This window comes from Dipodomys ordii, unplaced genomic scaffold (assembly GCF_000151885.1).
Source record: "Dipodomys ordii isolate 6190 unplaced genomic scaffold, Dord_2.0 Scaffold48, whole genome shotgun sequence".
Lineage (NCBI taxonomy): Eukaryota > Metazoa > Chordata > Mammalia > Rodentia > Heteromyidae > Dipodomys > Dipodomys ordii.
Window position 1 is genome coordinate 12,865,525 of NW_012267264.1, and position 14,262 is coordinate 12,879,786.

General features: G+C 34.2%; 1 protein-coding gene across 1 annotated transcript in view; it reads left to right on the plus strand.

Moving 5' to 3' along the window:
* The window catches only part of Thsd7a (thrombospondin, type I, domain containing 7A), a 344,637-nt gene that overhangs the window by 133,370 nt on the left and 197,005 nt on the right, over positions 1 to 14,262 (plus strand). The window contains exon 2 of the mRNA XM_013019946.1: positions 10,360 to 11,191. Coding sequence (XP_012875400.1) covers positions 10,360 to 11,191 — 832 coding nt within the window. The remainder of the gene's footprint in view (positions 1 to 10,359; positions 11,192 to 14,262) is intronic.

Here is a 14,262-nt window from a genome sequence, read left to right on the forward strand (position 1 = left end):
TGGTGTTTTCATTGCTTTCCTTGTTGGTTTGTTTTTGCTAACTTCTAGTAAAACTGGACTTCAACCAGTCCTGATATTGTTTGTTAAGAAAATTATTTTTCCCATTGTATTTATAGAGCTGATTATGGGCTGATTTACTCTGAAACACAGCTGAAGTATCTCCAGTACATCTTAATATCCTTCTTGGAGCTTAGAAGCTTTAGAAAAATGTATGCCAGGGTAAATGGTTATGAGCAAACTGCCGGGGAACAGAGCCCTGAAATCACATAACTAGGTTGAAAGATATCCTGAACTCTGGGGATTACCTTTTGTCTGAATCAGCAATGTCTCTAATATTCAGATTTGCAATCACCAAAATGATGAAAAATAGCCATTGAAAGACTAAAACAAATATAAAATAACCAATCAAAGCATTATCAAAATAAAGATAGTTAAAATCTATCTGGCTTATGGACTCAAGTAACAATGTATTAAAACACATATTGCCTTTTACACAACAAACACACAGTAAATGCTATGGAAATGTATTGCTGGAAAATAGTACTGAAAAACTAAGATATTTCACAACTCACATATTTGAGAATTTGAAGACTTCGCTTTCATATTTTAAACTGATCGCCTAATTTTTATCTTGTAATTTTGAGCTGAGCAATTTTAGAAACTTTACTAGATTTTTCCCCATCATAGAAAGATTAATGTAGTTTCTAATAGATATGTCCAAGTCACTAATTATATAAATTGTTATCCTAAACCATAGACTCATTTCCTTGGACTCATCAACTTTGGAAAATTTAATTTGGTCCTGCAGTGTTAATATTTACCTTCAGATAATGTATTTTAGTAGGAAAAAAGTTATCTTTAACAAGTGTATTTATAGACATTCAGAGAGCTACAGACTAACATTTAATGGTGACAAATACTTGAATTATTTGCTTTTCTAATACTTTATAATTACAGCATTTGGGTATTAAAATAATATGAGTGTTATAAAAATATGCATGAGTCCATATGGCCCTTGATTAAGACCACAAAAAAGGTATTACTACCTCTAGTTAGGAAATCATAACTTTTCTTTATTCTAACTGTGTAACACTAGCTTTATAAGAAGCAACTGAATTTATTGTTATATTTAAGTAGTTACTTGTAGTGAGGCCAGGTCTTATCCCAGTACCAGGAAGGAAGCAACTGTCATTATCTGCATTTTCTTTTATCATTCTTTACCCTTATTGTTATATACCTTTAGGGAAGTTTTTTCTTGATTCATATTATATGTGAGAGAACACTAAAATTTAATAGATACCTGTTAACTAAATTTGATTTTAAAAAGGTAAAAAGTAACAGCTATGCAGACATTTGTTACCTCAAGGTTGGAGAAAAAATGTTCCAAAGAATCAAGAAATGAATTGAATGAAATGTATTGCTAGATGTATAATGAAAATATCAGAAAGTTAAAAGGTGATTTCTTGGGCTTCATTTCTATATTCTGCTCTGTGAAGATCAAATTCACCACTTAAAATAATTGCTTACCCTACTGTTCTTCAGCTATCCCATCAACAGGATAACATCATCTTAGATGAACTTAGTATATATTATTTCCAATAACTGCCTATTTAATATATTTGACATTAGAAATAATATAAAAATGGTGGTACCTTTGAGCTACTCTTTAATTTGTTCAGTGGTTAATAAGACAAGGAAAAGTTTATTAAATCTATAATTAGCTCTCCTTTTAGCTAGAAGGTCTTAAATAAATTGCCTTTAGGCTGAAGGATTTTAAGAGTTCCCTAAGGCTTTGAACCGAGCAGGAACTCCCTAGAACTTTGAAAGTATGTTGCTGTGTCCAAGAAGCTCTTCTAAATTTCAGAAGATTAAAGAAACGAATATCAAAAAATTGGCTAATGCTAGTTGTAACTACATTCACATAAGTTTTTATGTACTATACAACATAAATAACATTAAACTAACCACTTAAGTAACGATTTTGAGGTATTATCTAAATTCACATGATTTCGAAACAATCACAATCATCCAATTCCAGCATATTTCCATCATCCCAAACACTGTACCCTATGACCAGTAATTCTCCTCATTCGCCTGCCCTTAGCCCCATTAACTTCCATCTGACATCCTCTCTGTGCGTTTTGGTCATTTGTATTAGTGGGATCATACTAGATTTCTTTGTGTGGCTTAAGTCACATATCATAATTTGTCAGGACTCTCATGTTTTAGCATTAGAATTTCATTCTTTTTTTAAAGACAGGGTATAGAATTCTACAACGTTCTTTGAAAAAGCACTTGGACAACATGAATTTTGGAACTTTAGAACTATCACACCCTTTAGATCAGTTATTCACTTGACAGGAATCCGAAGAAGTTATCCCTGATATATGCAGAAGTTAAAAATTTGTCACATAAAAATATGAATATTTGTGTGGAAGAAAAAAGCATTTTACACTTCACCCTAGATAATTTTTGGGACACTGATACTTAGGGTTTATTCTATAAATGATAGTGGTTAATGACATGGTTTGTATCATACCTCACAAATGTAGAAAGTAGAGTTCAAAGAGACAAAGAAATTTTCTTAAGAATGATCAAACTTGATAAGTCCTAAAAACAGATCATTGTATTTAGTCAGCCCTGGTAAAATCAGCTTATGATGGTGATGGATTTCTCACTCATTTTCTCATTAGATTTAAGGACTTGCTCTAATTTCGAACATTTAATTTTATAGTCAGATAATTTCTTCTTAAAGTTTAATTACTTATGGAAGATGAAAGCTCAGCTTGACTTCCACTGTGATCTCTCCTTATCTACCAAATTGATATGTCATTGGAGAGTTATATTTTAAATGAAATGAAATTAAATTAAAATTCAAGCCAAAGAACCTATGAACTCTCCTTTAGGTTTTCTTTGAAAACAAATTTTAGCCTACATTAGCTTAGGAAATAACAGTAGTTTTTAGTTTATGTGTTCACAAATCTTTACAAATGACTCTCCTAGGTAGAATGCATAGTCACCCTTAAATCAACCCAGAGTATCATTATATGCCAAGCATTTGGGTTACTCATCTAGGGGATTGTTTGAAGACAGACGATTTATGCCCAAGTCTTTGTTTCTCCCTGACATGATCAGATAAGTACAAAACAAACAAAATTGTGTTTCAGAACTAGAAAGAGAAAAGAAAAAGAAATGAAACATATATTAGCAATTCCATAGAAGTTTGCAGGATATCTGAAACTATGCAGTCCTCTGCAAATTGGAGGTGACTGTGTATAAATAATTGAAGTTAAAGAAATAAAGCTATCTTTTGAGTTAAAATATAGTCAAAGGATGGAGTATATGGGGACATAGAATTCCACAGGATAGGAGACTTAACAGTTTGCAGACATCAAGGGAGGGCAAAGGTAGACTGGCATGTGTCTACAGGCACATCTATAGAGCCTCATATAGCTAAGACTTGATAATATGCAATTCTTTGGATGAGTTATATGACCACTGTACAACAAAGATGTTCATTGTAGTACTCTTTGCAGTACTGAAAACATCAGAAATAACTTAAATGTACACAAATAGAATAAGCTAAAGCATCATATATTTATAGAACAAATTTATGTATAACTGTAGTGTCAATCTGAATGTGAGAAAAGAAGAGTAGAGATTAAGTCACTGTGAAGTAAATCAATTCTTTCTGCAGGTGCGTATTTTAGAAGTTCTTTTCAAGGTATATATTAGCTGCACAGGGTTTCACTGTGTCATTTCCTTATAAAGCAATGAATTCGGATCAAATTCACCCTCTCCATCTCTCTTCTTCATCCCACTCCCCTATCTTAAAACAATTTACTTACATGCATATGAAGTACTTCAGCCATATTCACCCTCCTTCACCCTCTCTGTTAGTTTCTCCCGCTCACTAATATTTTACTCCCCAAGAGTCTATTTTACTTTTCTATGATTCATCATTTAAAATTCTTTTTATAATTACTACAAAGTTAAAAACAAAAGCTGTTTATAAAACAACTTTAGCACAAGCTCCAAGGTAAATACATATTTAGTTGTGTAGTGAAATTACAGCACAAAAAGACTAGTTACACATATTAAAAGATTTTATGAGGACATCTTCCCCTATCACTTAGGAGTGATTTCTGGGGACGTTTTTTGCAAATGTTTATTAGCATAAAGGCAAACAGAACTTTTTGAGTCACCTGTGGATTTAAGACATAAGATTTTTGATGATATTGTATTACCCAAGAGACAGCTCAGTACATTCCTGTTTACACACTCCTTGATCTCAGCATTAAAGTAGGACACACTGTTCTATAACCAAGTACAGGAGAGGAAAGACATTATCTCACTTGGAGGACACAAACATATTTAGTCAACAAGAAACTCATTCATTGGAGTTTTATAGCAAATAAGGACAGAAAGTAGTTTGCATAATTTTCTCATGCTGCTTTTACAGTGTTTATCTTTTATAAGGCTCTTTGGAACAGTTGCTGGCCACCTGTCAATAATGTGGCTTTTTATAGACTCAGCCTTTTATTGTTCTAATGCCCTTGACATGTAAAAACTGTCTTAGAAGTCACGTTTAAACATGGTGAGAAAAATACTAATTTTAAATTTGGAAAGCTATCTTTTATAGACAGGAATAAAGAATTTTAGATGATACACAAAAAAGAATTGACATCTTATAAAATCCTCTTTGGCAGAAATGAAAATAAACTCACTATTTAATCAACATATTCCAAAAATTAATGAAAAATTATGTTTATGATATTGAACTATGGAACTCAGCCAAGAAGCATTTATGTAAAGTTTTTGTCACAATTTTGCATAATTTTACACTGACTTCATGTAAAAATATTTTATTATAGGTCTATCAATTACATAAACAGTTGAGTGTGTGAACAGTTGCTTTAGGTACTTTTTACTGTAACATGACATCCAATGTTTCATCCTAAATTTACATAAAATCTGTTCAAGCTAAGTGTTCTGCTCATATTTATTGACCTATATCCTAGAAACATTTTACATGGTGGTGAATAAACACAATACTACAAATCTGTACACAAGAATATATTTCCATTCATAAGGAGATATTTTCACACCCTTAAGGAGGAAGCTGCCTATCTTTTGTCTTTCTCAATGAAATTCCACGTTCCTTTTAAACAATCATGCACAAGAACAGTAAATGAAGCAAGTTGCAAACCAATGGAAATCCTTATTGTGCTTATTAAAAGCAGCACCCCCATCCACGGCCATCACTTTTCCACTACCACCTTCTATTATTCTTAGTAATGTGAGGAGCTGAATATTAACATTTGTGTGGAAATCTTTGATGTGTTCTACTCGGATGACCCCTTCTTGTGTTATACTGGGCAGCAGGCTTCCTGTCTTCCTTCAGATAGTTCAGATACTGTGTTCCCAAATTGCATTTTGAAGGATTTGTGCACCTCTAAACATGGTAGCTAATTGGGTTAACAATTATTAGTTGCCAGGAGCAATTTTTGATGCATCCCCCTTCAAGTAAATGTGTGATTATTTCAAGATTGCTTGCAGGGCTGAAGTAGACAGCCCTTCATCAGGTATACTGGGCTGAAGATCTGATCTTTCCGGAGATCACTTAATTGGACATATGTGCAATACACAAGGTGCAGAGAAGAGATAAGACAGTAGTTAAAGCCTCAAAAGTGGATGAGTTCTTTTTAGGCTCAATCATGGCTATATTGCCATTTCTACTGTCATGCATTTTTGCTTTTTCTCTTTAGCATCAGTAGGTATTTTTTAAAATTTAATTTTATTATAAAGGTGATGTGCAGAGGGGGCTATAGTTACATAAATAAGGTAATGAGTAAATTTCTCATCTAACTTGTTACCCCTCACTCATTTTTTTCCTACTTTCCCTCCCCCCAAACCTCCTCCCAACTTGTAAACTTCATTTCCAACATAGTGTCTTGTGAGTATCGCTGTTACATTGGCTCACCCTTTGTCCTTTGCTTCACCATTTTGTTGTTTCCCTTCCTTTCCCTAATTCAGATAAACATATATATATACATATATATATACACACACACATATATATATATATATGCGCACACACACACACACACACACATATATATATATATATATATATTACCCAGGGTACCAAAATCACAGTGACAGCAGGGGATAAACCGTAGGGGAAAAAAACAGAGAAAAGAAATTGCATAGTACATTAAACACAGCAAAAAAGAAATACCTCTTGCTTTCACATCTTCGAGTTCGTTTCACTTAGCATCATCTTATATGATCATATTGAGCTATTCTGCTCATCTGCTAGGACTATTCTAGGTATATTCAGTAGGTATTTTTTATAGATCACTGTGGCATTTTTTTGGCTATACTATTTCCTTATTCTCAATATAAGCATCTTGGGATAAAATAAGCCCAACAGTGTAATCTGTGAATAGCCTGTTAATAAGAATCTGTGATATCACTAGAATGGCCATTAAAATGTATTTATATTTGTAAGGTACATAATAACCTTTAGAATTTCTTATTTAGGCAAACAGAATTTCTTACTTATTATAGTGTGTCTAAAATTTCTTTTGTCCTGCTGAAATTGAATCAACCATGGATCACTTCCATAGTAAGTTCTACAGACTAACTTTTATCCTTTCTAAACAAAATAATTGAAGATGTTCATCTAATAGTAAGCCAGCAAAATTACATGATACAATGAAACTATGGAAAATAACTAATTGTTCCATTCAATTAGTACCATAACAGGTTTTTGTAAATAAATATGATAAAATATATGTGAAATAATACAACACATATGGTCCTTGTATTCAGTGAACATGACAGTAAGAATTACTATATATTTTTAATGAATTTAAACTAATAAAATATGCTCCTAGCATATTCTCGTGTATTCAATAACAAGTAAAAAATAAGAAATCTTTATATTTTGAAGTGATTTATTCCAAAAGCACATTTTGTTCTTAACTATAATTAGCATGAAACTAATCCAGAGATTAATTGGAATTATTTTCTTTAGTTTTTGTTCTCAGTCAGTGGACGTTGAGTTTATTCTATGAACATGACCTAAAGTTGTTGCAAAAAACAAAATCCTATCCTGAGGGGGTATAGAAATGGTCTTATGTGATAAGATAATACTTGGAAATTATCATATAAACTAATTGGATTTGGGATAGACATGATACGAAAAAGATGCAGGGCGCTTTGAGAACACACAAGGAACTTTCCTTGCTTCAGTGTCAGTAATCCACCAATAATTTTCAAGGTAATTATTTACATTCATTTGAAAGAAATTTAACAGTCTGTTTTTTTTTGTTTTACCTAATTTATAATTTTAAGGCTTTCTCCAGTCCATATTTCCAGTATGCTTTTCAGATTTAAATTTTAACCAGTATTGTTTGTTTCATTATTTTTACAGTTTCTGTGTTTTTTAGGAAAAAAGAATTATTTGTTGAATACATGTTTTCTTGCATAACAATGGCATAGAGATTTGAAGCCAATTCATGTTTTTGTTCTCAGATTTTTATTTATTATTTTGTTGTTGTTGGTGGGGCTTGAACTCTGGGTCTAAGAGCTGTCCCTCAGCTCTTCAGCTCAAGGCTAGCGCTCTACCACATGAGCCAAGGCACCACTTCCGTTTTTCTGGTGGTTTATTGGAGATAAGAGTTTCAAGGTTTTTCCTGCCTGGGCTGGCTTTGAACCATGACCTTCAGATCTCAGCCTCCTGAGTACCTAGGATTACAGGCGTGAGCCACCAATGCCACGCTATGTGCTCAGATTTTTATAATGAAAATGCACTTACTGAATAATGCACTTCACCTATCTAAAAGGTAAGTGCCTTTAAGTGCCTTTAAATGCAAACTTTATATTTTTACCTACAATATTAAACATTGGTTTTTATTACAAGAATAAATATCAAACTTTTTAGAGACCCAATCTGTTTAATCAGTCTAATTTCATGAGTATTATCAAGAATGAAAAACAATAATATATCAATATTTTTCCTGAATTGCTTTTGAAATTTTGACTGTGATTTAGTTGAGTCAGATAGGAAATAAGGATTATTCAAACATAGTGGAAAAAGGAAAGAAATATGAAATATGTGAAATTAATTTTAAAATCTATCATCTTATTCAGTCTTTAATGACAAGTATCATAAGTTTTATGAATGTGAAATACAATATCACTTCTCTAAGGGATTTTCCTTGGCAATGAAAATATAAGCTTAAAGTATTTTCAGTATTTTATATTGACAATTGGAACAAATTGACTATTTTTTTTAATTTATAAAGCTTTGATATCAGCACTCAAGGAAGACTGTTTAAGGAATTATAAATTCCTCATAGCATTTTAGCTAATGAACTTTGTAAAGTAGAAATGTATTAGGTTGTGCAAATTACCCCGTGCTCATTTTAGATGTTAAGAATGAGTGCTTAGCATATTTATGTCTCTTCCATTTATAAGTATGGTATGAAATCCATATGGAAGATAACATCATCACATTTTAAACATCTTTCTCAAAATCAAATGAGTACATAGTATAAGCATTTTTTTTTTATATTTCTTGTTGTGTAGATGAGCAACTGCTTTTATTGTCTGAAGAACATGTCTACTCATACTCTCAATTATTGAATGTACCATGAAACTACAAGTGAGAAGTGAATCTAAAATCTAGATTGTTCTTTATTATTCATTCAAGATGTGAATTTACAGGCAAGGTATGGTGGTACTAGCCTGTAATCTCAGCTATGTGGATGATGGAGGTAGGAAGATCTTGGTTCAAGCAAGCTAAGCAAAAGCACGAGAACCTATCAAAAGCAAACCAAAAACAAAAAAAGGCTGTGGAGTGACTAAAGTAGTCGAGCACTAGCAAAGTGAAGCCCTCAACCCAATCTCCAGTATCACCAAAATAGATGAATGAATGAATGACTCATAAATACACAGGAAGATGTGAGCTTGGCAAATCACTCCCCATTGTGGTTACTGCTGTTGTCAACCAGGATGATTGGCCTAGTTTGATGTATTTGTGCTTTTGAGCAGTAGAAGCCTCTTGCAGAAAAAAAAATCTTATACAGAATCTCCACTGCAATTCAAATAAATAAAATAACTTTTTTTCTTTTAAATAGAAGCAGTAATCACAAAGGGTGGCAAAATTGTATGTGTGTATGCATATGAGTGTGTGTGTGCCCTACAGATTATCACCTTGACCCTTCCTTCCCAGAGAACTTCTTGAGGACAGTCTAGGGTCTCAATCATTCAAATTCATGGAACACATTTAGGAAATCATGTAATTATATAATTACTAAGTTTTTCCCAATTCTAAAGTGTAGTTTTCAAGTACATGAGTTTATCTTTAAACCTTTGGAAAAATTATATAATTTTCCTTACAAAAGGACATAATATAGGAAGTAAAGGTTTCTATGTCTTTGCAGGAAGATTTATTAGGTAAGAATTTCCATTCCATTCTAAAACCTTTGACATGAGTATCCCATAAAACAGTTCTACAATACTAATTAGTTCATATTTAGGAAATAAACAAATTGATAAAACTCTCAAATCATCCCTCAGTAACTTAAAAATACCCTTTGGGGTTAAATTCCCTAACATCTATCTGTACCTCACTAAGGAAATTAAATCAAATAAATACATATAAAGGCATACATATATACCTATACACGTGTGTGTGTGTGTGTGTGTGTGTGTGTGTGTGTGTGCATAACTTTGTTTTTGGAAATGTAAAGGTAAAATGTGCTGACATGAAGATCTTGTATGTGCTTGGCTTCAATTCCCTTCAAAGTCAACACTTTAGATTCTGTCAGCACTCAGTACACAGCTGTTAGACCTAGGCAGACACAGGCTATTACGATAAAAATGAAGTGGAAGAGAGCATGTTCTACAAAACGGTTAATTACCCAGGAAAAGAAAAGCCTGCAGAAGTAATCTTTCACGATGGGCTATTTTCTTTGCCAGTTACTAAAATGGTTGTGAGACAGGAGTAATGAATTCATTGTGACTAATTTCCAATGTCCTTTATGAGCAAGGATTTCTAACTACCTAAAATAAAGCAAACTTTTAGTAATCCCCAAACGACCCAAGGTGAAATTGCCCCAGACATTGCTGTATATAGACACAGTGGCACAGTTCCTCTTTCATTAAAAAAAAAAGAAGAAGAAGAAAAAGTACTTAATGAAGATCATCATTTTTCCAGCCGTTTCGCAGAGGGACCTACTTTCATAAGACTTCAGGGAAGTTAATGTACTAGGTCTTTCTGGAACGTGATATACTAACTTTGCGTTTTCTTCTAGCAGCAACGTGAACTCTTGCGTTGTTTTGCAGGTCCGTGGGGCCGATGCATGGGAGATGATTGTGGTCCAGGAGGCATCCAAACCAGGGCCGTGTGGTGTGCTCACGTGGAAGGCTGGACAACACTCCACACAAACTGCAAGCAGGCAGGGAGGCCTCACAACCAGCAGAACTGTTTCAAAGTGTGTGACTGGCACAAAGAGTTGTACGACTGGAAGCTGGGACCCTGGAATCAGTGTCAGCCTGTGATTTCCAAGAGCCTGGAGAAACCACTGGCGTGTACAAAGGGGGAAGAGGGCATCCAGGTGAGAGAGATAACGTGCATCCAGAAAGACAAAGACATTCCTGCGGAGGACATCATCTGTGAATACTTTGAGCCCAAGCCCCTCCTGGAACAGGCTTGCCTCATTCCCTGCCAGCAAGATTGCATCGTGTCTGAGTTTTCCTCCTGGTCAGAATGCTCCAAGACCTGTGGCAGTGGGCTCCAGCACCGGACTCGGCACGTGGTGGCACCCCCTCAGTTCGGGGGTTCGGGCTGCCCGAACCTGACCGAGTTTCAAGTGTGCCAATCTAGTCCTTGTGAGGCGGAGGAAAGCTTGTACAGCCTGCAGGTGGGGCCGTGGAGCACCTGCTCCATGCCGCACCCCAGAGTGTCCAGGCAGGCTGGGCGACGCAGAAAGAACAAAGAGCGGGAAAAGGAGAGAAGCAAAGGGGTGAAGGATCCGGAGGCCCGAGAACTGATCAAGAAAAAGAGAAATAGAAACAGGCAGAACAGGCAAGAGAACAAATTCTGGGACATCCAGATCGGATATCAAACCAGGGAGGTTATGTGTATTAACAAGACCGGGAAAGCTGCTGATCTGAGGTAAGGTGGTATGTCCACACTCTTCATCTATCAAGATGATAGGTATTGAAGACGCATTTGCCCTGACTCCTGGAGCACAATATACACGTGCATCTAGTGCAAGCTATACCCCGACTTAAGCTTTTGTGGGTTTCTTCATGGTCTCTTTGTTTTGCTCAAAGATAGGCCCTGTACTACTTGAATTAATTTTAAATTACCCTTCAAGGGCTAGCACATCAATGAGAAGACACTGCGTCCTTGTTTAGGTCAATAGTGGTACTTCTCATATAATGAAAGAGAAAAAGAAAAAAAAGTCATGGGGGCTGGAGTATCAGGGTTTGACTCAGTTACTTATTTTAATGAGTTAATAGAATAAGCGACACTTGTAATCTCTAAGTTTATGGCATTTTTCAGAATTACCCTATAAACAAAATCTGCTCATTACAATGACCCAGGGAGCTATACCTAAGAATAATTTTCTTGCACATTTTATAAGATGGAATGAATCTCTCCAGAGAAGAAAACAGGAACCGGCAGAACATGATGTAAGGAGAGGGTATTTAATCATGATGGGACTTGTCTTAAAAACATAATTAATTGGCTGCATTTCCTACATGGAAATTATCTGGCAAATTATTTTAGAGTACGCAGTGACTATATTAGGGAAGGCTATCTCATGTATGATTAATGTGTCCTGAAAATAATATTCATTGAGGATTATCGAAAGGAAATTTTGCTCTTGGATAAACCAGACCATCTGGGAGTGGCTTATCTGGATCATTTGCATAATTGCCTTTTTGAAATATTTATGAAGTTATGATTTGGACTGAACTGAAGAAATTATAGTATCATTACTCTGACTTTTATATCATATTTATTATAGAAATGACATTGAGAGTGCCAGCTTCTTTATCACTCCGTCTGTTCTCTTGATTAAAAACATCAGATAAATTTTTGCTGAACTCTCAATCCATATGCTTCTGGTGAGCAACTGGATTGTATTTCTCATGACCCTGGAAATATAATAACTGCTCACATTATCCTGTTGACTTAGTTGTTGAGAACCTAAATAGATGCTGTTGCTTACTGAAGTATCCCACTTGCTTTTGCTTTTCTCCACCCCCATTATCTTCCCTCACCCATTCTTGTCTAGTGATTCTGCTATTATGGATTTTGAAATATGGTTGAGAGTCTTTGGGGAACAAGATATGATTTAAATAAATGAGTAAGTGAAAAAGTCTATCATCTATGGACATAACTATTATAATAGAATTGTTCTGGTTGCTATTTTTAGAGTAATTTCCACATCTTCCTAACTTAAGATGCTATGGGGGGGGGAAGGAAAGGAAGGGATGGGTAGGGGAAACAAAGGAGGAGAAGGCAACAATGCTTGATAAGAAATGTACTCATTACCTTGCCCATGTAACCCCTCTGTACAGTATTTTCACAATAAAAAAAAGAAAAATTGGAAAAGAAAAGATTTAAAAAAATTCAGCTTAACAGTAATTCACCCTTTACTCATTCTGGTGTCACATCTAGAAACCTTTTTATCATATAAGTGGATTAATAAAATCACTTAATAAGACTAAAAATAGCCTATTACAGGATTCAAATAAATTAATCAAGATAAACCTAAGAATCTTGGGGAAACAGTTCTTAAGCGCATGGAGAACTTAGCAGAACTGCTGCTGAAATGTCCATGCTCCCACTACTGCACCTAGCCACGGACTGAAATGGGATCTCATAAACTTTTTTATTTTATTTTATTGTCAAGGTGATGTACAGAGGGGTTACAGTTACAAAAGTAAGGTAGTGAGTACATTTCTTGTCAAACTTGTTACCCCTCCCTCATTTTTTCCCACTTTCCTGCAGCCCCCAGTTGTACAAATCATTTCCAACATATTGTCTTGTGAGTATCGCTGTTGTATTGGTTTCCCCCTTTGTCCTTTGTCTCACCATTTTATTGTTCAGCTTCTCTTCTCTAATTTGGATAAACATATATAACATACAATGCCTAAGGTACTAAAATCAAATAGAGTGACAACAGGAGATAAACCATAGAGGGGAAAAATACAAAAGAAACAAGAAATCACATAGTATATTAAAAATAACAAGAAAGAAAAAAAACCTCTTCTGTCCATGACTTTGAGTTCATTTCACTTAGCATCATCTTGCACGGGCATATGTACATAACTATTGAGCTAGTCTGCTCATCTGCTAGGAATATCTTAGATATATACTCATTATTACAAATGTAGGAATCATAAACTTTTTGACTAGATTATTCTTGAACCGTGATCCTCTGAAGTAACCAGGATTACAAGTTTGACCCACTGTACACAGCTACCAAGTAAACTAATTTTTAAAGAGCGCAGGAATATAGAAACAAATACTACAGATTATTATATGAAATTCTGAGAGTCCCGATTCGGCCACAAAAATGGAAACAGAAAAAATTACATAGCTTTTTTGGAATTCAGGAATACTTTTGTCCATGCATTAACTTTGCATAAGGTCATAAGTCTACCAGAAGAAATAGAAATAGTGATCCAATGGAAAAACTGGTTAAGGATCTTTTTTCATTAATTTAGAAAGGTAATGAGACATTAAACTGAAAGCTGTTTAGTTAACACTAATATGGTTAGTTAACATTAACCTGTCAGTACTTTTCAATGTAGTTGAAAATAGAAAAAAAAGGACAATTTATTTTCTAAATATTGCCATCATATACTAGAACATGCACGAACATCAATGATTACAAGCAACAAAAACATTCAATAACGTAGACAAACACAAATATGACCTCCAAAATTCAATATACTCCATATATCTGAGCAACAGTTGAATATAATGAAAAGAATTAAAATATCTAATTTATCATAGTGGAAAACAAAACAAAAATATATGAATAAAACTAACAAAAAAGTTTTGTATTTAAGAAGAATGGAATTACATAATTTGCAAATAAGTAGACGGTATTGAAAAAATTGTTAAGTGAAAGAAATTAGGGACAAAGAGACAAAGGCCTGAGTATATGTGTAAGCTATCTATAATTTATAAATATACAAGTCAATATATACAGGGCCATATTC